At 44.1% G+C, this 27,066-nt stretch overlaps 1 protein-coding gene across 1 annotated transcript in view; it reads left to right on the top strand.

Annotated features, from left to right (window-relative positions):
* Positions 1-27,066, top strand: part of CEP120 (centrosomal protein 120) — a 410,430-nt gene that overhangs the window by 372,416 nt on the left and 10,948 nt on the right. The window contains 1 exon segment of the mRNA XM_030193546.1: positions 24,588-24,733. Within this exon segment, the coding sequence (XP_030049406.1) occupies positions 24,588-24,733 (146 nt within the window).

Below are 27,066 nucleotides of genomic sequence, written 5' to 3'. Positions count from 1 at the left end.
GAACTCATGTAGATAAATTTCCTTGAGCTGCAGGCAGTGTAGAGCTCTGTAAAAGCTTTCATAGATCAGTTGGCCAACAAACATTCTAATCTAAACATATAACCAAATAGCAACATATCAGGCTTGTGCTTCTGGTGCTGCAAGACTGGCAGAATGTAAAACTGGGCCATTCCTCAGACCCATGCATCTGGAAGGGTAAAACAATATTCAGGTTGGCAAACTGAGTTGAATTCTACAATTACATAAGTAGTTGGAATTAGGTTGTGAAAATCATAATTTGCAAGTGAAGGACACTCATATTAGACCTTTTCAAATGAACTCAGAACAGGAGAACAGTTCTACTCTGATATAGGGACTCATAGCAGACTGCCCTCAAATTTATTCCTCCCAGATTGGGGGATAGTGTTCTGTTCATGTATCCTAGTGAGAATGCACTTAAAACCTTTGCAAGGTGGAAGGACTGATTATCATAACCCCTTACAGGCTGAGACAAATTTGGTTTCCTGTCTTTCAGGAAATGTCCATAAGGATGCCAGTCAGACTGGGAATTTCCCCAGTACCCATCATGCAGGTACAACCCAACATCATCAGGTCCCTAATTCTCACAACCTGAAAGGATGATAGCTGCCTTTAATCTGCTTGATTCAGTGTCTCAGATTAGAGAATGACATGGGGACGGAGACCCGCAGTAACTGCGGGGATGGGAACAGGGACAGATCCCATAGGACGGGGACAGAGCCCACGAGGACAAACTTTGTCCCTATGTCATTTTCTACTTTGAAGCTTGTTAATGAACTGGACTGTTATTTAGGTTTGAGTGATTTTGACAATGATATTTTGGAAAAACAAGCAAACATGCTGGCCATAACTAGCAAAATTTGCATGGAGGATCCTGTACATCCTGCTACCAGCACATCTTCTAAGAAGACATCTTCTATTGGAGGAAGGATTTTGGAAGACAGGAAAGACAGTCAGTGCTTCATAGGGTGTATTTCTCCCCTCTAGGGCATACAGAACGGTTGTATTTTGTACCCCTGAACATTTTAGCAGGGTGGATTAGGATTCCTTAAGGTAGTAGAAATCAGCTATTGGTGGGTTGGGCAGGGTAGAGCGTGGTGGTGAGGAGGGTTATTATAGATGCTCACTGTTATTATTGTTTTCTATTTGTAATTTACACACAATAGTTGCACAGCATATTGTTCCTTTTATACTTTAATAAAAAGATTTAAATATAAAATCATAATTGTTCAAGGCTTCTGCAGATGAGGACAGAGCCCATTGGAACGGGGCAAGGATGATGACAGAACTTGCAGGGACAGGGCTGGGACGGAGGCAGAACCCACGGGGACGGGGTGGAGACGGGGACAAACTTTATCCCTGTGTCATTGTGTATCTCAGATTCTCCTGTGTTCTAGTAGAGCTTCAGTTGAATGTTCTTATAATTTCAAGCAGTTGGTATGGTAGCAAGCCCCCAAGATCTCCTTCCTTGTCTCCCACAAAAACTGCTAAACACTTCTTCTAGTCCTTCTCTTTTATGCATATGTTTGTTGTAAATCATTTTGTGTCATTTCCAGTTATTGAAAGATGGTATATCAAGAAATCAAATAAACTAAACTTTCTAATTTAAAATTTTTTTCTTTTAGAATTAAAAGTAATTCCTCATCCATAACTTTTGTTTAAATTAAGATATTGTAATGAATAAACAAAAATAATGCTTAGAATTTGCTCTTTTATTACATTTATTTACTTTTCTACATAGTTGCAATCATTCGACACACATTTTCCAGTGATGGATAAATGTTTGAAAGCCATCATGAAACAACAACACATCTTGTCTCTTTAACCAGTTGCTCACAGTCTTTTCCACTTCTTCCTCATTTGAATCAAACAGATGCCCCCCAAAGGTATTTCTTGAATTTTGCAAAAATGTGGAGATCGCACAGTGCTAGGTTTGGGCTGTATACAGGGCCGGTGCTTGACATGATGGAGCCCAGAGCAAACGTTAGGGAGGGAGCCCCAAAGCTTGCTTGCAGATTGCCCCTCTTACAACTTTAGTCCAGTTTGGGGCCCCCAGTGACATGGGGAGCCCAGGGCAATTGCCTTGTTTGCCCTCCCCTTATGCCGGCCCTGGCTGTATGGTGGATGGGGTAAGACTAAGAACAGGGATGAGCTTTCCAAATAATCACAAGATCACCAAGTACCAGCTCGCAACTAAGCAGTGGAAGCCACTGTGTGAAATCTGCATTCCAAATCTGAAAAAAATTATAGTGGAAAAAAAAAGACCCCAGGAAAGTTTTTAACATCTATAGCCCTTAGATATAGACTGCAGCATGCACATCACTGGTGAGAAAAAAACTCCTCCTTACTCAAAAAATGTTAATGTTCTTTAAAAAAATATTTAGCATTTTTATATTAAATAATTCACACAAGTGCTTACACACTAAAAACTTGAAGTTAATTCAAAAAAGCACTCTCCCAAGGGTCTTCCCAAAATATACTAATGTGCAGTATAAACACCTATCTTTTCCCAAAGTTAATGGATGAGGATTACCGGTACCACAGAGTTCAAGATGGTCAAGAGGCAGACAGAATCAAGGGACAGTACAATCCAAACCATCCACTTGATCACAGTGTCACAAGAATTCTCCGAGGACAAGCAGGCTGCTTGTTCTCACTGATGGGTGACGTCCACGGCAGCCCCTCCAATCGGAATCTTCACTAGCAAAGTCCTTTGCTAGCCCTCGCGCGCCTGTGCGCACCGCGCATGCGCGGCCGTCTTCCCGCCCGAAACCGGCTCGAGCCGGCCAGTCTTCTTTCGTCCGCACTTGGTACGGTCGTGTTTTCGCCGTGTCGAGCCCCGGAAAGTCGACCTCGCGTGTCCTTTTTCGACGTGTTTTTTCTTCGGAAAATCCTTTAAAACTGTTCGGGAAGTGTTCCGGAAGCCCCCTCGGGTTTCGTTTTGCCCCTTCCCGTATTTTCAGATTTTGCCCCGGTAAGTTTTTCTTTCGTCGTCGGGGTAGGCCTCTTTTCGGCCTCGGTCGAGATTTTTCTCCCTCAAAGTTTTGGTGCTCATTTTCGCCATTTCGGATTTTGATTTCGCCGGCGTGATTTTTCCGCCCATGACATCGAAGCCTTCCAGCGGCTTCAAGAAGTGCACCCAGTGCGCCCGGGTAATCTCGCTCACTGACAGGCACGCGTCGTGTCTTCAGTGTCTGGGGGCCGAGCACCGCCCTCAGGCCTGTAGTCTGTGTTCCCTTTTGCAAAGGCGGACTTAGGTAGCGAGATTGGCCCAGTGGAACGTTTTGTTCTCGGGCTCTTCGTCGGCATCGGCACCGGGGGTATCGAGTGCATCGACGTCTTCAGCGTCCAGAGCTTCATCCTCGGCCGCCAGTGCATCGAGTGCATCGAGGCATCGGCCCTCTGCATCGGCGCCGAGACATCGGATAGCTGCATCGACGTCGGTGGTACCGGGACCTCGTCTGCTGATGTCGTCGGACGGTGGTGCATCGTCTGGAGTGCAGGTGAGGGCTGTCCATTCCCCTGCTGGTGGCGGTGAGCCTTCGGGTGGGTCTCCCCCTACCCTGAGGGCTCCTGCGGTACAGCCCCCCCGAGACCGACCTCCTTCGGCCTCGGCCCCGAGGAAGCGACGGCTGGATTCTACGTCCTCCTCGTCGGTACCGGGAAGCTCCGGTGACATGCTTCGTTCCAAGAAGTCGAAGAAGCATCGTCACCGGTCCCCTTCCCGTGTCGGTACTGAGAGCTCTGGGTCGCCTAGGGAGTCGGCACCCAGCAGGTATCGGCACCGTGAGGACCGCTCACCCTCTGCTCAGGAGGTGTCAATGCGCTCCACTCTGGACAGCCCGGAACAGCCTCCACGCCCGGAACAGGTTCTGACGTCGACGCCTGCATCGACTTCCATGCCTTTCTCTGCAGCCGCTCTGAACGAGAGCCTCCGGGCCGTTCTCCCAGAGATCCTGGGAGAGCTGTTGCGCCCTACCCCTCCGGTACCGGCGGTGCTTGCGCCACCGGTACCGTCGAGCGTGGCGCCGGCTGGCCCATCGCCCGAGGTGAGGTCTCCGGCGTCGGTGCCGCGTGCGGTGCCGGCTGCCGTCGCCTCCCAGGAAGGCTCCCCGACTACGTCGGCGGAGGGAGCTTCGCCGATGCGGGCGAGGGAGTCTACCTCTCGACGCCCCCATCGTGGACGTGGCTCCACGGAGTCGAGTCGGGCACGGTTGCAGACACAGGTCCGTGAACTTGTGTCTGACACCGAGGGTGAGGCCTCGTGGGAAGAGGAAGAAGACCCCAGATATTTCTCTGACGAGGAGTCTGAGGGTCTTCCTTCCGATCCCACTCCCTCTCCTGAAAGACAGCTTTCTCCTCCTGAGAGTCTGTCTTTCGCTTCCTTTGTCCGGGAGATGTCTACGGCCATCCCCTTCCCGGTGGTTGTAGAGGACGAGCCCAGGGCTGAAATGTTTGAGCTCCTGGACTATCCTTCTCCACCTAAGGAAGCGTCCACTGTTCCCTTGCACCATGTCCTAAAAAAGACATTGCTTGCGAACTGGACAAAACCTTTAACTAATCCCCACATCCCCAAGAAGATCGAGTCCCAGTACCGGATCCATGGGGACCCAGATCTGATGCGCACCCAGTTGCCTCATGATTCTGGAGTTGTGGATCTGGCCCTAAAGAAGGCTAAGAGTTCTAGGGAGCATGCTTCGGCGCCCCCGGGCAAGGACTCTAGAACCTTAGACTCCTTTGGGAGGAAGGCCTACCATTCTTCTATGCTCATGGCCAAAATTCAGTCTTACCAGCTCTACACGAGCATACACATGCGGAACAATGTGCGGCAGTTGGCGGGCTTGGTTGATGCGCTCCCCCCTGAGCAAGCCAAGCCTTTTCAGGAGGTGGTCAGGCAGCTGAAGGCGTGCAGAAAATTCCTGGCCAGAGGGATGTATGACACCTTTGATGTTGCGTCCAGGGCCGCTGCTCAAGGTGTGGTGATGCGCAGGCTCTCATGGCTGCGTGCCTCCGACCTGGAGAATAGAATCCAGCAGCGGATTGCGGACTCGCCTTGCCGTGCGGATAACATTTTTGGAGAGAAAGTCGAACAGGTGGTAGAGCAGCTCCACCAGCGGGACACCGCATTCGACAAGTTCTCCCGCCGGCAGCCTTCAGCCTCTACCTCTACAGGTAGAAGATTTTTTGGGGGAAGGAAGACTGTTCCCTACTCTTCTGGTAAGCGTAGGTACAATCCTCCTTCTCGACAGCCTGCGGCCCAGGCTAAGCCCCAGCGCGCTCGCTCTCATCAGCAGCGTGCGACTCAGCAAGGCCCCTCGGCTCCCCAGCAAAAGCAAGGGGTGAGCTTTTGACTGGCTCCAGCAGAGCATAGCCGACATCCAAGTGTCAGTGCCGGGCGACCTGCCAGTCGGAGGGCGGTTGAAAGCTTTTCACCAAAGGTGGCCTCTCATAACCTCCGATCAGTGGGTTCTCCAAATAGTCCGGCAAGGATACACCCTCAATTTGGCCTCAAAACCTCCAAATTGTCCACCGGGAGCTCAGTCTTACAGCTTCCAGCACAAGCAGGTACTTGCAGAGGAACTCTCCGCCCTTCTCAGCGCCAATGCGGTCAAGCCCGTGCCATCCGGGCAAGAAGGGCTGGGATTCTATTCCAGGTACTTCCTTGTGGAAAAGAAAATAGGGGGGATGCGTCCCATCCTAGACCTAAGGGCCCTGAACAAATATCTGGTCAAAGAAAAGTTCAGGATGCTTTCCCTGGGCACCCTACTTCCCATGATTCAGGAAAACGATTGGCTATGCTCTCTGGACTTGAAGGATGCCTACACACACATCCCGATACTGCCAGCTCACAGACAGTATCTGCGATTTCAGCTGGGCACACGTCACTTCCAGTACTGTGTGCTACCCTTTGGGCTCGCCTCTGCGCCCAGGGTGTTCACAAAGTGCTTGGCTGTAGTCGCAGCAGCACTCCGCAGGCTGGGGGTACACGTGTTCCCATATCTCGACGATTGGCTGGTGAAGAACACGTCCGAGGCAGGAGCCCTGCAGTCCATGCAGATGACTATTCGCCTCCTGGAGCTACTGGGGTTTGTGATAAATTACCCAAAGTCCCATCTTCTCCCGGCGCAGAGACTCGAATTCATAGGAGCTCTGCTGGATTCTCGGACAGCTCGCGCCTATCTCCCAGAGGCGAGAGCCAACAACTTGTTGTCCCTCGTCTCGCGGGTGCGAGCGTCCCAGCAGATCACAGCTCGGCAGATGTTGAGATTGCTAGGCCACATGGCCTCCACAGTTCATGTGACTCCCATGGCCCGCCTTCACATGAGATCTGCTCAATGGACCCTAGCTTCCCAGTGGTTCCAAGCTGCTGGGGATCTAGAAGACGTGATCCACCTGTCCACGAGTTTTCTCGAATCCCTGTCTTGGTGGACGATTTGGTCCAATTTGACTCTGGGACGTCCTTTCCAAATTCCTCAGCCACTAAAAGTGCTGACCACGGATGCGTCTCTCCTGGGATGGGGAGCTCATGTCGATGAGCTTCACACCCAAGGAAGCTGGTCCCTCCAGGAACGCGATCTACAGATCAATCTTCTGGAGTTGCGAGCGATCTGGAACGCTCTGAAGGCTTTCAGAGATCGGCTGTCCCACCAAATTATCCAAATTCAGACAGACAACCAGGTTGCCATGTACTACGTCAACAAGCAGGGGGGCACCGGATCTCGCCCCCTGTGTCAGGAAGCCGTCAGCATGTGGCTCTGGGCTCGCCGTCACGGCATGGTGCTCCAAGCCACATATCTGGCAGGCGTAAACAACAGTCTGGCCGACAGATTGAGCAGGATTATGCAACCTCACGAGTGGTCGCTCAACTCCCGAGTGGTGCGCCAGATCTTCCAAGCGTGGGGCACCCCCTTGGTGGATCTCTTCGCATCTCGAGCCAACCACAAAGTCCCTCAGTTCTGTTCCAGGCTTCAGGCCCACGGCAGACTGGCATCGGATGCCTTCCTCCTGAATTGTGGGGAGGGTCTGCTGTATGCTTATCCTCCCATTCCTCTAGTGGGGAAGACTTTGTTGAAACTCAAGCAAGACCGAGGCACCATGATTCTGATTGCTCCTTTTTGGCCGCGTCAGATCTGGTTCCCTCTTCTTCTGGAGTTATCCTCCGAAGAACCGTGGAGATTGGAGTGTTTTCCGACCCTCATCACGTAGGACGAAGGGGCTCTTCTACATCCCAGCCTCCGGTCCCTGGCTCTCACGGCCTGGATGTTGAGAGCGTAGACTTTGCCTCTTTGGGTCTGTCAGAGGGTGTCTCCCGCATCTTGCTTGCTTCCAGGAAAGATTCCACTAAGAGGAGTTACTTCTTTCTATGGAGGAGGTTTGCCGTCTGATGTGACAGCAAGGCCCTAGATCCTCGCTCTTGTCCTACACAGACCCTGCTTGAATACCTTCTGCACTTGTCTGAGTCCGGTCTCAAGACCAACTCTGTAAGGGTTCACCTTAGTGCAATCAGTGCATACCATTACCATGTGAAAGGTAAGCCGATCTCGGGACAGCCTTTAGTTGTTCGCTTCATGAGAGGTTTGCTTTTGTCAAAGCCTCCTGTCAAGCCTCCTACAGTGTCATGGGATCTCAATGTCGTTCTCACCCAGCTGATGAAACCTCCTTTTGAGCCACTGAATTCCTGCCATCTGAAGTACTTGACCTGGAAGGTCATTTTCTTGGTGGCAGTTACTTCAGCTCGTAGAGTCAGTGAGCTTCAGGCCCTGGTAGCCCAGGCCCCTTAAACCAAATTTCATCATAACAGAGTAGTCCTCCGCACTCACCCTAAGTTCTTGCCAAAGGTCGTGTCGGAGTTCCATCTGAACCAGTCAATTGTCTTGCCAACATTCTTTCCCCGTCCTCATTCCTGCCCTGCTGAACGTCAGCTGCACACATTGGACTGCAAGAGAGCATTGGCCTTCTACCTGGAGCGGACACAGCCCAACAGACAGTCCGCCCAATTGTTTGTTTCTTTTGATCCCAACAGGAGGGGAGTGGCTGTGGGGAAACGCACCATATCCAATTGGCTAGCAGATTGCATTTCCTTCACTTACGCCCAGGCGGGGCTGGCTCTTGAGGGTCATGTCACGGCTCATAATGTTAGAGCCATGGCTGCGTCGGTAGCCCACTTGAAGTCAGCCTCTATTGAAGAAATTTGCAAAGCTGCGACGTGGTCATCTGTCCACACATTCACATCTCATTACTGCCTGCAGCAGGATACCCGACGCGACAGTCGGTTCGGGCAGTTAGTTCTTCAGAACCTGTTTGGGCTTTAGGATCCAACTCCACCCCCCGAGGGCCCTGTTTGTTCTGTTCCAGGCTGCACTCTCAGTTAGTTGGTAAATTTTTTTAGGTCAATCTCAGTTCTGTCCTCGCCGTTGCGAGGCCCAATTGACCATGGTTGTTGTTTTGAGTGAGCCTGGGGGCTAGGGATACCCCATCAGTGAGAACAAGCAGCCTGCTTGTCCTCGGAGAAAGCGAATGCTACATACCTGTAGAAGGTATTCTCCGAGGTTCTCACAAACCCGCCCACCTCCCCTTTGGAGTTGTGTCTTCCCTTGTCTTGTCTTGCTACTTATGGGACTGGCCGGCTCGAGCCGGTTTCGGGCGGGAAGACGGCCGCGCATGCGCGGTGCGCACAGGCGCGCGAGGGCTAGCAAAGGACTTTGCTAGTGAAGATTCCGATTGGAGGGGCTGCCGTGGACGTCACCCATCAGTGAGAACAATCAGCCTGCTGTCCTCGGAGAATACCTTCTACAGGTATGTAGCATTCGCTTTAATAGTGGTGAATATTTCCAAGTTGAAACTATCATCGACAGAATTGTCTTTATTATTCAATTTTATGTGGATTTGGAAAGATGTATTAGAAAATTACAGCTTAAATTGCATTTTTCCACATCAGAATATATAAGTTTTGATATGGTAGTAGTAAAAGATGCATTCTCCTGGGTTCCATTGGGTCCTTTAGATCTGTTAATTTCAGCCTTAAAGATGTTACTATTACAAGATGTGGAAAAAAAATTGAACAGCAGTTCTTTTTTTCTTAAACGTAATGATGAACAAAGGAAGGCAAAGAGAGACTTTGAAAAGAAGACAGCGTTGGAGGCAAAAACATATAGTAAAAACTTTTTTAGGTATATTAAAGGCAAGAAGCTGGCAAAGGAATCAGTTGGACCGCTAGATGACTGAGGGGTAAAAGGGGCATTCAGGGAAGACAAGGCCATAGCAGAGAGATTAAATGAATTCTTTGCTTCGGTCTTTACCAAAGAAGATGTGGGAGAGGTACTTCTGCCAGAAATGGTATTCAGTGCTTATGAGTCATAGAAACTGAATCAAATCTCTGTAAACCTGGAAGATGTAATGGGGCAATTTGATCTCTTTATACCTGATGCTTTATTCCATTATGTTACCCATAATTACCCATAATTACTAATTGTATCTTTTACTCTGGTATGGCGTTAGCCATGGCGGAACAATGTAAGCCACATTGAGCCTGCAAATAGGTGGGAAAATGTGGGATACAAATAGAACAAATAAATAAAATAAAGGAAAGTAGTTGCCTACTTTCTTTTATAGAATAGGCTCCAAATAAATGCCTCTTTATAGAATTGCCAGCATTGAAGTAAAGAAACACAATAGGAAATATGGTCAAATGCTGCATCCATATAAGAGGGTATTAGTGAAATGAGTTGGATGTCATCTTTGTAGAGATGGTAATACAGACCTAGAGTGATGAATAGTTTACAAATTGTTTTCGTCAGTAAATAGGATGTGAGCACCCGGCTTTAAAATGATGACTGCTATAGCAGTATTCCTATATAAGTATAATCAATGGATTGTAACTGCATGTAAATATCTGATAACTTGTCTGAAAAGGGACCTTTTGTGATATTGAAAGTTCATGTTTTTTCTTATATTTGGATACTGCTTAGGTTGGACTAATAACCAATATCACTGCACAAAGGAATTCAGATCTAACAATTAAGAATATCTTAAATACTGGATTGCAGGCTTCTGTAGCTACAGTTCAAAGTTAAAGTAAATAATTCTTAAGCCAGAATCCTTGAAGGTAAAAAGAAAAATTTGGGGGTCACGTGGTACCATGGGGGAGAGCAGTCGCTGAAAAGCGGAGCTCCCACACTTCCTTGCTCACTTATCAGCAAAATCAGCACCCGATACGAGTTTCACACAGAGAAATCCTCTTGTAACACATCGGAAGGTAGAGAGTACGAGACAAGACCTCTTACTTGCCAGCTCGCTGTGGAATGGCCTCCAGAATTCAAAAGAAAGAAAAGGAAAAGGGTAAGGCCCTAGATCCCAACATAGCGGACTCCTCGGTCTGCTCCGCGTGGACTGCCGAGATCACCGCTGAGGTAACAGCGGTGGTGGAAGCAGCATTAGATAAAAAACTACAGGTTCTATATGATCGAGCTGAAGCTGCCCACGAACGATTAGATGGCTTCCATTTAGATCTAGACCACATGCAGCAGCGAATCAGCGACATTGAAGATCGCATGCAGGAGACTGAGGAGCCTAGAGTGGCGCTTCAAAAGAAAGTGAAAGACCTAGAGCAAAAGTTAGACGATTTAGAAAACCGAGGAAAGAGGAATAATTTGCGTCTTGTCGGGTTACCTGAAAATTTGAAGGACGCAGAGCTGGTTAGTTTTCTGGAGCGTTGGCTCACGGAGACGCTATGATTAAACAACTTGCAGGACCCACTGCGAATTGAGCGAGCTCACAGGATGGGGCCTCACCGACAATCAAGTGATAAACCCAGAGTGATAATTATGAAACTTCTGCAATATGGTCACGAGCAGGTCAGCCATTACAATATGAAGGTCGAAAAATATTATGTTTCCAGGACTATTCGATCAGTGTGGTGATGGCGAGGCACGCTTTTGCTCCAATATGCGCTGAACTATACGAACGCAAAGTTAAATTCTTTTTGATATATCCGGCCAAACTACGGATATCTCACGATGGCGGGGAACATACTTATGAGACAGTGGAGAAGGCCAACGACTTTCTGAAAACGTTGCCAATCAAAACAACGAAATGAAATAGCACATGGCAGTTAATGCCATGGCAGGAGGACATGATTTACAAGACTGAACATCTAAAGGGACCTCTGGATGGTTTGTCGGACAAAATGATGAAAAACAGATTATGTATACGGAGGCACTAGTTGAAACGCTGGAAGGACAAAGATCTACATCAACAATTTAAATGGGAAGAATTACAACCCCTCATAAGAAAGGAAACGTGGAGTAAGCTGTAAATCTGGATGGAAGATTTGATGCGCGCTGAGAAAGCTGATGGAAACGCAGGAGACTTTCAGATAATGTGAGAATAAAAGCTGAACGGCAATAACCTGTTAAAGGTGAAGAAACTGGACGGATGGAACATGGTTAAGATACTGTCATGGAATGTGGGGGGGAATAACATCACCCATTAAACGCTCAAAGATTCTACAAGCGCTGAATAGACACAAGGCACAGATAGTCATGCTTCAAGAAACGCACTTGAACGCAGATGAACATAAAAAAATTGTGCCGCTGGTGGGTGGGAGATCTAGTGGATAGCCCCACTTCAAACAAAAAAGCGGGGGTAGTCATCTTATTTAGGAAAGGGCTACAATGTGTGATGCACCGAAAGGTTCAGGACTCCCAAGGTAGATATATTATTCAACATATTACACTAAACAACAGGCCACTGTTATTGGTTAATGTATACGCTCCAAATCAGTATGACAAACAATTTTTTTCAGGCAATTCTAAGACATGTACAGAGCTTTGAACAGATGCCGATAATAATTGGAGGAGATTTTAACCAGGTATTTGATCCTCTGGTGGATAGCACTGGCCCCTCCTGGATCAGACCGGTGAATTATTCTAGAGGAGTGCCGTGGGTGTGCTCGGAGCTGGAGCTGTTGGACTCCTGGCGCCGTTGCATCCAGGGGACCGTGACTATACCCACTTATCAAGAGCCCATGGTACGCAGTCACGTATAGATTATCTGTTAATATCACAGCGCACGGCGACTCTCCTAGAGAAGGCAGAGATTGGCCCAACCCTTGTGTCTGATCATGCAATGATATGGGTGACCTTGAAATGGGAAGCTGAACCAAAGGGACCTTTCTATTGGAGGTTTCCAAGAGCTCTATATTATGATTCCCAATTTCACATATTTCTGAAAGATCGATGGAGAGAGTATGGGGAACTTAACAGAGAAAGCTATGAATTAGACCCAATACTTTTTTGGGAGGCAGCTAAAGCCGTGCTGAGAGGGCACATAATATCATATTCCACCCACAAAAAGAGAATGAGAGAAGCCGAGTTGTTACGATTAGAGAAAAGGGTGCGAACACTTCGACAGCTGTATGGTAGAACGCAATCCAATGCCCATAAGAAATTATTGCTGCTGACACAGGTAGAACTCAATCAATTGATTCACTCCCACACACAAAAGTCTTTGGTGTATTACAAGTATCAGCTATACCAACATGCTAACAAACAAGGGAAGCTTTTAGCGAGATTGGTTTGCCAGGTGGGTGGGAGGAGATGGGTGACACAAATACAGGATGAGCAGGGTACTAGATTCCATACTAATGAGGATATTAATAGTGTATTTGAAGCCTTTTACACCCGCTTGTACTCTCAACCAGAAGATGAGGGCCTGGAGGCGGCATCATATTTAAGGGGACAGGTACTTCCACAGCTCAAAACTCATCAACAAGACATTTTAAATGCGGCCATAACAGAAGAAGAAGTTCAGTGGTGTATACGGGATAGCCCACTCTACAAATCACCAGGAGTAGATGGATTCACTTCAGAGATGTATAAAATTCTAATCGATGATATTGGGACATGTGTAACAAAGGTCTTTAACAAATATGTAGAAAGAGGTGAACTCCCAAACTTGCTGAAAACGGCGCAAATAATTGTTTTATTGAAGCCGGGAAGAGACCCAACTCAAACAGAATCTTACCGACCCATATCTTTAATAGCTTATGAAGCTAAACTGTTTGCTAAGATTCTGTCAAATAGATTAGCTAGATTTTTGCCCCACTTGGTATTAGATCCACAAGTGGGGTTTGTGCAAGACCGCTCAGTAGCAAAATATTTGAGAAAAATTTTACTAGCACTGGAACAGATAACACTGGGTAAAGACCCATCCATACTGATCAGCTTCGATGCCCATAAAGCATTCGACCGAGTGCGATGGGATTTTATGTTTGAGGTATTGGGGGCATATGGGATCACTGTTTTTTTGGGGGAGGCCATTAAAACATTATATAACGGCCCCATGGCGGAGGTGATGATAAATGGACTGACATCCAGACGATTTGAGGTAGCCAGGGGCACTAGACAGGGATGCCCTTTGTCTCCACTCCTGTTTGTGCTGGTGATAGACCCTCTAATTCGGGATATCTTGGAATCACCAGAGATACAGGGGGTGCATATAGGCCCCGAGCATTTTAAGATATCCGCTTTTGCGGATGATTTATTAGTCATTCTCACACAGCCTAGTATATCCTTGCCAGTGGTCCTAGAGACTTTTAAAGAATTCGGTGACTTCTCAGGTTTTGGACTTAATCTGGACAAATCTGAGATCCAATTGATAAATATGACAGAAACAGAGTGGTCTCAGCTAGATTGCCCACTAAAGCGCGCAAACAACTCATTCACCTACTTAGGGATACAACTACCGGGGGATCCCTCTAAACTCTACCAGATGAACATAGCTAAATTATTTGAGTTTACAAAACGCCTCTTAGACAGATGGTCTAACTTACCACTATCCTTGTTGGGCCGCATTTCCTTATTCAATATGATCCTCTTCCCGAAGTGGCTGTATTGTTTTCAGGTCTTACCATTATTTCTTTTAAAAAAAAGATTGGAGGAAATTGATGAGCATGCTTTCAAAATTTTTCTGGAATCAGAAATGGCCGCAGATAAATTGGCAAAGTATGTTGGACACTTGGGAAAGAGGAGGAGTGGGGGTATTAAATCTATTGCGCTATAACAGAGCTTGTTTGTTGAGGCATTTGGGGGACTGGCTCATGGATACATCCTACTACACACCGCGGGCAGTGGAGGAGATGTGGGTTAACCCGTTGCAATTGCACTATGAGGCATATTTTCAAAGCACTTTGGGAGGCTAAGTTCCATAGGTTTCTATGGAACTTTGGGAGGCTAAGTGCTTTGAAAATATGCCTCTATGTGTTGTAGGCCAAACAGTCCTCACTGCCAAAAAATGTAAGGAACAGCTTGTTGGTTAGACCACTTAGACTGGTGTGGAGAGAATTAAGCCGTCAATGGGCATTTGACGCACATCAGAGTGGATTACTACCTATAGTGGGGAATGGAGACTTCCTTCCAGGAATGGATAATTTCAGATTTAAAATTTGGAAGCAAAAAGGGCTTAAAATTATACAAGACCTGGTAGACTCTACTGGTAAGCTTAAAGGGATGGATTCATTGGGGATAGGAGAAATATCGTGGATGGATGCCTTCACATATCAACAGATCTCTCACTATGTTGAAGGGATCTCCAAACAGTTTCTTACTATGGATGTGCCCAACAAAATAGATCAACTGTATGAAATGCCTACTGAGGAAGCGATATCAATATCGCTCCTTCACAAAAGGCTTTTACAAAGTGAAGCACACAAAACTATGAACCATCTCCTACTGAAATGGTCAGCAGACCTTAAGAAGGTGGTGACATCACACATGTTGCTGAGTAGTATACGACAGATTCCTAGACGAATAGACAGCGCAGAATTAAGAGAATGTCAAGGAAGGGTGATTTTTAGGACCTATACGTCTAAATTACGGCTTTTCAAAATGGGAGGGGTGGGAGAGCCAACATGTGGGAGATGTGGAAGAGCTCCATATACATATTATCATGCTTTGTGGGAGTGCCGGGCGATCCAACAATTCTGGACCAAAATATTTGGGTTTCTAAGATATTTGGAGCATAAACACATTTCACTGAAACCGGAACACGCCCTATTAGGGATGGATGCCATGTTGGGGGCTGGTGCTGTCCACCATAATTTGTTGGTATACAAGGCCTGCTTAGTGGGTAAAAAATGCATACTGGTCAATTGGGTTAAACAAGAGCCTCCCACATACTGGCAATGGCGTAACAGATTTCACGCCTTATTGTTAATGGAAGTACGAGCTGTCGCTCTGAGATTCAAAAGACAAAAAGAACTATATCTTACTTGGAAAAATTATATACATGCCCTTGCACCTCGTGCCCGTAGCTATATTGTTAATCAGTTGGGGGATCCTCACATTCCTACATGACAAACTCTGTATCATAAAAGGTGACCTTACATCCTTGTGACTAGGGAGACCGATGCCTCAGAAGGGGAAAGGGGGGGAGGGAAGAAGTACAATAAATCTAAGAGGAAAGCGGATGAGGAGGGTTGGGGGGAAGGGAGGAGGGGGTATTTCAATCTATATTGAGAATAAAACATTAAGTGTACTGTGGACCTTACTAAGGGCTGCGATAGGGTGTTATAATACGTTTGGAATTAGTTGATGATGTTTTTGATAACTTTACTATTAGTTTACATACATAACACAGATGGATAGGGACAGAGGGGGTCCTTCTGTTAAAGTTTAAAACTTGATGGCGATTTTTTGCTTTTTAAAAGAGAACTTGCTGTAATAGGTAGGAAGTTTGCCTGTACATATTATTTACACTGTTGGATTTGTGTAATTGGAATTGTCATTAATAAAAATTGTTTACACCTTAAAAAAAAATTTGTTTAGCAAAGATGGCTAATATTCCATTTTCTGAAGGAAGACTTTAGGCACGTTTTTGCTTTGACATTCCTTCCTAATGTTCCTAGTAATGTTTGAAAATGTAAGAAGCAAGACTAGAAATATCACAGCCCATGGAATGTAAGTTTAAAAACATGAGTAGCCAAGAATTGCCTTGGAAATGGAGTTACACAGGGAGGGTATATGTGGCGGTAATGGTGAGGTATGCTGAGATACCCTATTGTTCCTCCTTTCCTTTCACAGGATATTCAAGAATGGAAGGATTACCAAAGCCATACTGGTGGTACATCCTGTTCTTGATGCAACAGATAGTTAGGCCTCTTTGTTTTAAAATGTTTGACATTTCATTCAAGTGGAACAAAATTCAAAAAATGTTATGTACTACCCTTTCGTAGAAAATCCAACTTTATAATGTGTAGTGGCTAGGGTAGTGTATCATGAGTGGTCAACAGTATAAAGAAAATTCTAGGTTGAAAGGTGATGTTACTAGGAAGGTAACTTTATAACAGGGTTAAATTCTGAGCTGAAAGATATCTGTTTATATAGTGCATGATCGTTTTTGGAAGAACTTTTCAGACTAAGTGATTTTTTTTAAAAATTTTTGTTTTGATATGATCATTGTGGCACTTTAAAGAAAATTAAAAATTTCAAATTGTGTGATGGTCAGAACTAAAGCACAATGTGGATCTTATACTACTTATACTTATACAGACCTAATTGACCTTCCATCCAGAAATACATCCGAATCAACACGTTCGTACTTAAATCTAAACTACCCATGATGCAACGGACTCAAATATAAATCAGCCTACGCATCCAGTTTCTCTTACATCAGCGCAAACTATGGAACGCACTGCCAAAAGCCCTGAAAACTACTTACGACCACCTACAATTCAGAAAAACGCTAAAAACTCACTTGTTTAAAAAAGCATATCCTACCGATCCAACATAACCAACAGATCCCTACGACACAACATCACTAAAGAACGTAATGGACATAACACAACTCTTCCTTTGAACAATCCCCTAGTGTGGCAGTGCCACATGAACTTTATATTTATCCTACCACAACGTCACTTTGTATTTGTTTACCCCGGAGCTTGTAAACACCTCTCCGGCGCTATGTAAGCCACATTGAGCCTGCAAATAGGTGGGAAAATGTGGGATACAAATGTAACAAATTAAATAAATAAATACAATACTAAGGCACACTAGCGATAACTGTGATAAACAACACAATAAGATCTTCAGTACTTCATCGTCTAGTCCTTTGACAGCATCGGAGATGATTTTCTCAAGGGTACAGGCTTTGCAGAAGAAGAAGACACTGGAGGTAAACTGGCATCGGCAGTGTTTCACTCACCTTAGACACCCTCAGTAGAGCCCACTGGGAGTGGACGCTGAATGAGTCCTGGTCAAAGAAGCAAACCCACACAGAGGACCACTCAACTTATTTGATGCCAGTAGACTCGCATCAGCCTCAAAGGACCTGAGACCAAGTTATTGATATTTTTGAAGTCACTCAGTAACTTGAAATTATTGTCAGTCTGCTGCACCATTGTCAATCTCAGTGTATCATGGTAGGAAGCTTCTCTGAGACACAGAGGACTAATGTGTCTAGATGCCCCCAGTCAAGCCATATCTCAGCTGAAGTACTAATATATAGCCAGGCTCAACCCAGATCTCCCTATTGGAGTTCTTCATTAGTTCTGAATCTGAGCATTCCAGGGCTCTGATTCCTGATGAAAGGAAAGAGCCACCATCTGATTACTTCTATATTAATTTTATTAAGGAGGCCATTCCATTAAGGTTAGAGATAGGGGAGTAGCATTGAGCAAAAACACTGGCAATCCTCCAATTCCTTGACCCTCTCACTGTGATAGTACGCTTTCTCATAATCTCTAAGAATATGCAAATGAGAATACAGGAGACTCATTTGTCTGTACATCTGGTGAACAAGAAGTGGACTCATAGAGTCCAAAAGGCTACTAGATTTAGAAACAGTAACTTCCTCATGATTCTGCAGTAGTTGAATCCACTTTCAAAAGGGCTAGGAATTCCAAGGCTTATTCTTCTGTGCCCCCAGGGAGGGAGGCCTAGACCTGAAGGCTTCCTGCATAATATCTTACCATCTGTTCTTGGGCCAGAAGATAAGAAACACTGTGCACAAGACTGAGGAGTTCAGACTTTCTACCTCAAAATAAGGTTGTACAGCTCTGGTCAGTAGTGGGCAAAGGTAAGGAGTAGGGAAAACCCACAGTTAGAGCAAACTATAGGAGGCAAGTCTATAAATTTGAGCTTTCATTTAGACACACCAATGCCAAGCACTGAGTGCCAATTCTATAACGACATCTGTGTGCCAAGATGTCATTATTAGAATACTAATATAAAGCAGTGTGAGCGCATCTAAGTTTAGGTGCAAGCATTTATGCCATGTCAATGGGAAGTGTAAATGGACATGCCTACATGCACTAAGTGCTATGTGTAGCAGATAATATTCTGTAAGTTACATACATCACTTGAAGACATGTCCATGGCCCGCCCATACTTTGCCCACAGATATGCTCCCTGTAGATATGGACTATATCACTTAGGTGCTACCTTATAAAATAATGACTAGTGCACATTTGCGTATAGCTATCAAATATTGGCACCCGTGATGGACATAAGTGGTGCATACATCTAGGTGCCAGTTTATAGATGGCATACACGGTCTCTGCTTTAGGTATTGGAGCCTGCAGACTGCAAGCTTCTAACCTCAGTTATGATGTGCAGGTAAAGCTCAATGACTGCTTTGCCATGGGGAAAATCTCCTCCTTGGTGAAGGTCTCATAGGATTCTTTAATGAGAGAAGCTATATTACTGAATGGTTTCCAGCAAAGACACTAGAATACTGGTTATGTTTTCCCGGAGCCAGTTCCCTTTCTCGCCCACCTCCAGTCCAACCTCCTCTTCCTTTAGGAGGTCCGCAGGAAGGGACAAAGGAAAGTCTATTACTCAAAGGCATAGTTATCCTGCTCCTGCTCATTCTAGGGCAGTCAGTAGGGATCTTACATTCATACTAGCAGAGAGCCCAGAAGCCACAAATTGCTTCCCAGTGGAAACCTGGGATGGAGTTTTGACTGACTCTGAGAAAACATAACCAGCATTCCAATGACTTTGCCAGACAAGCTTACAGTAGAAGGGAGTCTGAGGTTGTTCACAAACTATTGGCCCTTTGAAACCTGACTGTTTCGTGCTAAAAATCATCTTTTTGGGATATAGACTTTGAGCTTACTCCAAATTCTCCTCAAGTGTCTCTTGGTCAAGCTCTTAGCATCAGGAAATATTAACCAAGAGCTATTTACCCTCTTAGAAGCCAATGTGGTTTAGCCTGTCCCACCAAGGGAAAGAAGGCAGGAATTAGAATTTCCTGTTGACCAAACAGACAGGAGAATTCCTAGGTAGACTAGAGCCCATCCTAGACTTAAGGGAATTGAACAAGTTTCTGTTTTGGGAAAAGTTCATAGTGGTTTCTGTAGACACCTTAATGCCTGACCTTCAAAAAGAGAAAGGGGCAATTCTATAACTTGGCACCTCTATTTAGGTGTGCCAATGCAGCATGCTGAGTGCTAATTCTATAACAGCATCTCTGCACCAAGATGCCATTATAAAGTACTAGTGTAAACCCAAATTGGCGTGATTAAACTTAGGCATGACAATTAACACTAGATCAATGGCAGATATAAATGGGCACACCTGAATAAACCATGGAATGCGTATAACTTAGTGTATTCTATAAATTATACATGTAAGTTGGAGACATGTCCATAGCCCATCCATGCTCCACCCACATATATGTCTTCCCTTGTAGTTACACGTCTTGTAACACTTAGATGCAACCTTATAGAATAGCACCTAGTTTGCTTATGTGTGTAGCTGCCAAATTTGGCATCTCTGATGTACATAAGTGACATATAAGTGCAGATGCCAGATTAAAGAATTTCTCTCAAGGTTATGTACACTCATACACCAGAAGTATTTTGGATTTCTTAAAAGGAAACACCACTACCAGTACCATATTCTTCATTTTGGCCTTGTCAACTCCATGAGTGTTCACAAAATATCTATCCATGGTAGCTGCACGCATCCAGAGACTCCTATCTGGATGATTGGCTGGTCCAGAGCACATTGTAGGAAGGAGTCAAAAGATCCATGGGCATAAGCATCTGGATGCTGGAGTCAATAGTTTACATCATAAATTTACCCAAAATATCACTTAAGTCAGCCACTTCAATTGAAATTCATAGGAGCTCTGCTAGACATGACTTGGGCAAAGGCCTTTCTTCCTCAAGAAGGATTGTCACATTGGTCTCCCTTGTGAGGGAGATAACAAATGAGTCAGCAGATGTCAGCTTAGACATTGCACCTAACTCACATGCATTGTATAAGAATGAGACCAACCCAATGGACCTTGAGCACTCAAACTTTGTAGGATGTCATCTGCATCAGCAATCATCTATGGAATTCTGTCCTGGTGAATGGATCATTCCAATCTGGCAAAAGGAATCTCCTTCCAATTTCTTCTAGTATAAATTGTCTTCACCACAACTACTTCTAAACTGGGCTGAGGAGCCCCTTTAAGTGTGTTTCGCACTTGAGGCTTGTAGTCTCTCCAAGAAAAATTTCACAAGATAAATTTCCTAGAGTTAAGGGGCTGTATGGAATGCCTTAAATGTGTTCAGAGATCAGTTGACAAACAAAATAAGTCTAGTCCAAACAGACAATCAAATTACCATACATTACATCAACAAGCAGGGAGAAACAGGATCTCACCTCCTGTGTTGGGAAACTGTGAGAATGTGAAACTGTGGCATCTCTTATGGGATGGCTGTCATGGCCATCTGCCTAGTTTCTGGACTTGGGGTCACTTAGATGATTTTTTTTGCAAGTTGGGGTATAGCCATCCTAGATATCTTTTCCTCTTAGAACAGGAAGATACCTCAGTTCTGTTTCGGAACAGGGCCACTTAGGAAACTAGCCTCACATGCCTCCCTACTGGATTGGGAATAGATTCTTCTGTACATCTATCCTCCAATTCTGCTCATAGCGAGAACTCTCCTAAAGATCAAATAGGGAACCATTATTGTCATAGCACCCTATTTGCTGAGACAAGTGTGGATCCCTCCTGTTCTGGAATACAACCCATCAAACTTGGGTATTCCCCATCACAAATCAAGCAAGCTCAAAGAACATTGTTACTTTTATTTACTTATTGCATTTGTATCCCATATTTTCCCACCTATTTGCAGGCTCAATGTGGCTTACATAATAACTGTGATAGCGATCGCCAGTTCCAGTATAGCAGATACAGAGTGACAATGTAGAAGGTTCGTGTAGGATAAACACAGGGGATGATAAGGAGGAAGGGTTGAGTTGTGATCATTTCGAGTCTTAGTTTCATTGTGTTGTGGGATCGAGGCATTTAAGTTTAGTCATCAGGGTATGCCTTTATGAATAAGTAAGTTTTTAGTGATTTCTGATAGTTTGATAGGCCATGCGTTAATTTTCAAGGTGTTTGGTATTGCGTTCCGTAGTTGCGTGCTTATAAAGGAGAAGCTGGATGCATAGGTTGATTTGTATTTAATTCTTTTGCAGCTTGGGTGGTGTAGGTTTAGGTATGTGCGTGTTGATCTTGTGGTGTTTCTGGCTGGAAGGTCAATGAGGTCTGTCATGTATCCCGGGGTCTCACCATGGATGATTTTATGCACTACGGTACACATTTTGAAGGCAATCCGTTCTTACTAACATCAGGTCCCTATCCCGCATAACCTGGATGTTGAGGGGGTGACTTTAGCCACCCTGAACCTGCTTAATGGCATCTTGTACTTCCTTTTAGCTTCCAGGATGTATTGTTTTAAATGGAAAAAGTTTGCCATCTAGTGTGATGGAAATTTATTTGATCCTTTCTCCTGTCCCACACAGATTGCTTGAGTACCCTCTACATCTGAGTCATGTTTGACAACCAGCTGCATTAGGGTTCACCTTAGTACAAATGATGATTATCACCAAGTGGAAAGTAAACCCATCTCTGTACAGCTTTTAGATGTTAGTTTTATGTGGGGCTTGCTTCTTTTGAGGCTACCTGCTGTGGTCTTAGGACCTCAGTGTTGGTCCACCCAACTGATGAAAGCTTCCTTCAAGCCACTTGACTCATTTGATGGAAAGTACCTGACCTGGAAGTTGTTATTTTTTGTTGTGGTCACTTCAGCATGCAGAGATCATGAGTTTCAGGCTCTAGTGACTGATCCATCCATCAGGGTGGTACTGTGTGCTCATCCAAACTTCCTTCTAGTGCGGTGTCTGATTTCCAGCGTAATCAGTTAATCATCCTTCAGTCATTTTTCCCTGTCACACCCACAAAGGTTAAGCTTTTGGCCTTCTACTTAGAATGGACTAAAGCTGTTACCCAGCTTTTTGTTGCTCTTGACCCCATTAAATATCTTTCTTTCTTTCTTCCTTCCTTGAATTTGTTGACATAGTTGTTGGGCTACTATACCGTAATTGTCTTGGTCGTTGGTGGTACAGATGCAACTAGCCTGTAGTTTGTGATATTGCTGGGTTTTTTGGGGGGTTTTTTGCTGTCTTTTGGGATAACTGTGAGCAGAATGTTTCCCTTATACAGTGGGAATTGGCCTTCTTGAAACAAAAAGTTTAGATGCAATGTGAATTATTCAATGATCTGGACAAGTGGTGCTTTCATGATGTAGTTGGGGCATGTGTCTATTGTACAGTATGCAGACGAGAATTTCCGTATCGCTTGAGCTACTATCTCGTGTGAGAGTTGGGTGAAAGTTGTCCAAGTCCTGTCCACTAGTGATTCTTCTGGGGGATTGTCTAGTTCATCTATGAAGGTTTCAAGGTTGGTGTCTGTCTGAGGTAGAATTTTCTGTAAACTGATGATCTTCTCTTCGAAATATTTGGCTAGTTCATTTGCTGGTAGTAGACCTTTGTTTGTTGTTGTCAAGTAGGTTGTTTACAAGCCTGTATAATTTTCTCATGTCTTTATAGTTGTGGCCTATTTGTTCCTTGTAGAATTTTCTTTTTGCTTGGCTTATTTTGTGTTTGTACCACTTTTGTTCTTTTCTCCATATGGTTATTGTAGACTCATTTTTTGTTTTTTTCCAAGCTTGCTCTTGTCTTCTACATTAGACTTTTAGTTCCTTCACTTCTTCATCATACCATAGGATCATGTTGCATTTTTGTGAGGTTTTGGTTTGTATGGGTGCCATTTCATTTAGGGTGGAAGTATATCTTTTGTCCCACTCTGTGATGAATTTGGTGGAGTCAGTTGGTGGTGACCATTGGGTTTCATATATGGAGTTCCAGAATGTGGATATGTCAACTCTCCCTCTTGTTTTGTATGTGGTTTCTATTTGTGTTTTATGAATTCCAAGTTCTTTCCAATAAAGGGTCATGTTTAGTTTGAAGTGCTCAGACCAAGGGATTTCTGACCAAAAACGTTCTGGTCGGTTGAGAATCTGTATTCTAGGAGATCTAGTGCATGGCCTTTTACGTGGGCAGAGTTCACTGGTGGCCGTTGGAATTCCCATAATTGGAGAATTTTGCTGCACTCTTTGGTTGCCTCTGTGCTCTGATCTTCTAGGTGTAGGTTAATGTTTCCTATTAGTAGTACATTTGGGGTGGGCTACATATAGTAAATGATGGCACATAAAGACCATTATGGTCCATCCAGTCTGTCCAGCAAGATAAACTCATTTTACATGGTATGTGATACTTTATACCTGAGTTTGATTTGTCCTTGTCATTCTCAGGGCACAGAAGTCTGCCCAGCACTGTTCTTGTACTAAGTTCTGAAGCTAAGGTCGAAACCCCTTAAAATTTACACTCCAGCCCATCCATATCTATTCAGTCACGATATAAATATTTTAAAAAGCAACGGTCCCAGCACAGACCCCTGGGGAACCCCACTAACTACCCTTTTCCATTGAGAATACTGACCATTTAACCCTACTCTCTGTTTTCTATCTTTTAACCAGCTTTTAATCCACAGTAGAACACTACCTCTTATCCCATGACTCTCCAATTTCCTCTGGAGTCTTTCATGAGGTACTTTGTCAAATGCCTTCTGAAAATCCAGATACACAATATCAACCGACTCACCTTTATCCACATGTTTGTTCACCCCTTCAAAGAAATGTAGTAGATTGGTGAGGCAAGATTTCCCTTCACTAAATCCATGTTGACTTTGTCTCATTAATCCAAATAGTAATAGTTATACCTATAATTTTAGTGCAATTGAAAGTGAAGGATTAATAGCATAGTATGGAGCCATGTAATACTTCATAGAAACACTTTTTAAGGTTCCATATACAATGAAACCAGTAGGCTTCAGTTCTAACCTGTAGCAGTGTGTGTAGTGCTGCACTGCAGTGTGTGTAATTTTTCACTGGGCCAGTCTTGAGCATTATTCCAAACTGTAATTTGCACTGTGCAACTCATTTCAGTTGAATGTAGAGCTTGATTTGTAACCAGATACTTGGAGTAAAGGTAACTGGATTAATTTATCAACCTGTTTCACTTCTTAACCTGACAAACCAACATTAAAGTTGAATTATAAAATACTACATTTTTATTACTAATTAATTAATAAAAACCCTGAATTAAACTTGATAATTTGGAATGTGACTTATTTTGGTGGTGTTTGATTAGATGCTGTAAATTTATTTGTAGCGTGAACAAGAGAATGCTATGGCTCGCTTGAAAAAGCAGCAGCAAGAGCTGGAACACATGAGGCTGCGTTACCTGGCAGCAGAGGAGAAAGAAGTGGTGAAAACAGAGCGGCAAGAACTAGAGGAAATCCGAAGTGAATTAAACAGGTAAATTTTTTTTTCAAGGTGGTGTTTTAAAATATAATAAAGAAATAAATAGTGTCTTAAATCATATATGTTGATTATTTTTATGAATGTATGTGTTTTCTGTGAATAATTGTGTACCTTTGCTTTGTAACCCACCTAGTTAATAGGCGGTCTATAAATGTTTAAATAATAAATTAATTGTTTAAATAAGATAGTTTATACCTTTTTTGCCTTAAACCACAGAATATGTGATCTAGACAGCCAACTTCCCCTTTTATAGCAAGTAATGCAAAATGTATAACCCATTAACTCGCCAGTCAAAGAATGTAGTTCTCAAGGCAAACCTGAAACCTTTTATATGATAGCACTTGTTCACACTCTCTTGTAGTAAACATAAGAGTAGCCATACTAGGTCAGACTAATGGTTCATCTAGCCCAGTATCCTGTTTCCAGCAGTGGCCAAACCAGTTCACAAGTACCTGGCAGAAACCCAGATTATGGCAACATTCCATGATACAAATCCCAGGGTAAGCATTTGCTTCCCCATGTCTGTCTCAATAGCAGACTATGAACTTTTCCTCCAGGAACTTGTCCAAACCTTTTTTAAACCCAGATACGTTAACTGCTGTTACCATATCTTCCAGCAAAGAGTTTCGGAGCTTAACTATTAGTTGAGTGAAAAATATATTTTCTCCTATTTGTTTTAAAAGTATTTCCATGTAACTTCCTTGAGTGTCCCCTAGTCTTTGTACTTTTGGAACGAGTAAAAAATCGATTTACTTCTACACCACTTAGGATTTTGTAGACCTCAGTCATATCTCCCCTCATCCGTCTCTTTTCCAAGCTGAAGAGCCCTAACCTCTTTAGCCTTTCCTCATACGAGAGGATTTCCATCCCCTTTATCATTTTGGTCGCTCTTCTTTGAACCTTTTCTAATTCAGCTATATCTTTTAAAGATACTGCAACCAGAACTGAATGCAGTACTCAAGGTGCGATACAGAGGCATTATAATATTTTCGGTCTTATTCACCATTCCTTTCCTAATAATTCGTAGCATCCTGTTTGCTTTTTTTGCCACCACCGCACACTTAACAAACAATTTCAGCATATTATCTACGACATCTAGATCTTTTTCTTGAGTGCTGACCTCCAAGGTGGACCCTAGCATTAGGTAACTATGATTCGGGTTATTCTTTCCAATGTGAATCACCTTGCATTTGCCCACATTAAATTTCATCTGCCATTTGGATGCCCAGTATTCCAGTTTCCTAAGATCTTCCTGCAATATTTCACAGTCCGCACATTTTAACAACCTTGAATAATTTTGTGTCATCTGCAAATTTAATCATATCATTCGTCATTCTGAGTTCCACACCATTTATAGATATGTTAAATAGCACTGGTCCCAGTATCGATCCTTATGGCACTCCACCTTTCACCCTCTTTCATTGAGAGAAATGACCATTTAACCCTACCCTCTGTTTTCTGTCCAATAACCAATTCCTAAACCACACCAGAACCTTGCCTCCTTTCCCATGAATTTTTAATTTTCTCAGGAGTCTCTCATGAGGAACTTTGTCAAAAGCTTTCTGAAAATCTAGATACACTACATCAACCTGCTCACCTTTAATTGCATGTTAATTCATGCCTTTAAAGAAATGATGCAAATTGGTGAGGCAAGACTTCCCTTGGCTGAACCCATGCTGTCTCATTAAACCATGTTTATCTATGTGTTTTGTAATTTTATTCTTTATAATACTTTCCACTATTTTGCCCGGCACTGAAGTCAGGCTTACCGGTGTGTAATTTCCCATATCACCCCTGGAGCCCTTTTTAAAAATTGGCATCACATGGGCCACCCTCTAATCTTCAGGTACTACAGACGATTTTAAATGCAGGTTAGATATTATTAAAAGCAGATTCACAATTTCATGCTTGAGTTCTTTGAGTACCCTTGGATGTATGCCATCCAATCCAGGTGAGTTATTACTCTTTAATTTGTCAATTTGGCTCAGCAATCTTTCAGGTTCACCAAGATTTCTTTCAGTTCCTCCACATCATCACCCTTGAAAACCATTTCTGGTACAGGCAGATCTCTTACATTTTCTTCCGTAAACATCTGTCACGGGGATGACCAAAGTTCCCGGAGGCATGTCGGCACCGTAGCGAAGGCAGGACTGAGGCATGATTAAGAGATGGGTTTCCTCGGCCGATAATGGAAAAAAGAAGGGCGTCCCTGATAAGCACTTGGTCGACTTTACTTGGTCCATTTTGTCTTGCGACCAAGCATCAAAAATGTGCCCAAACTGACCAGATGACCACCGGAGGGAATCGGGGATGACCTCCCCTTACTC

The sequence above is a fragment of the Microcaecilia unicolor genome, chromosome 2 (assembly GCF_901765095.1).
Source record: "Microcaecilia unicolor chromosome 2, aMicUni1.1, whole genome shotgun sequence".
Lineage (NCBI taxonomy): Eukaryota > Metazoa > Chordata > Amphibia > Gymnophiona > Siphonopidae > Microcaecilia > Microcaecilia unicolor.
The sequence above is the reverse complement of the archived record's forward strand: the minus strand, read 5'-3'. Positions and strand labels throughout refer to the sequence as shown.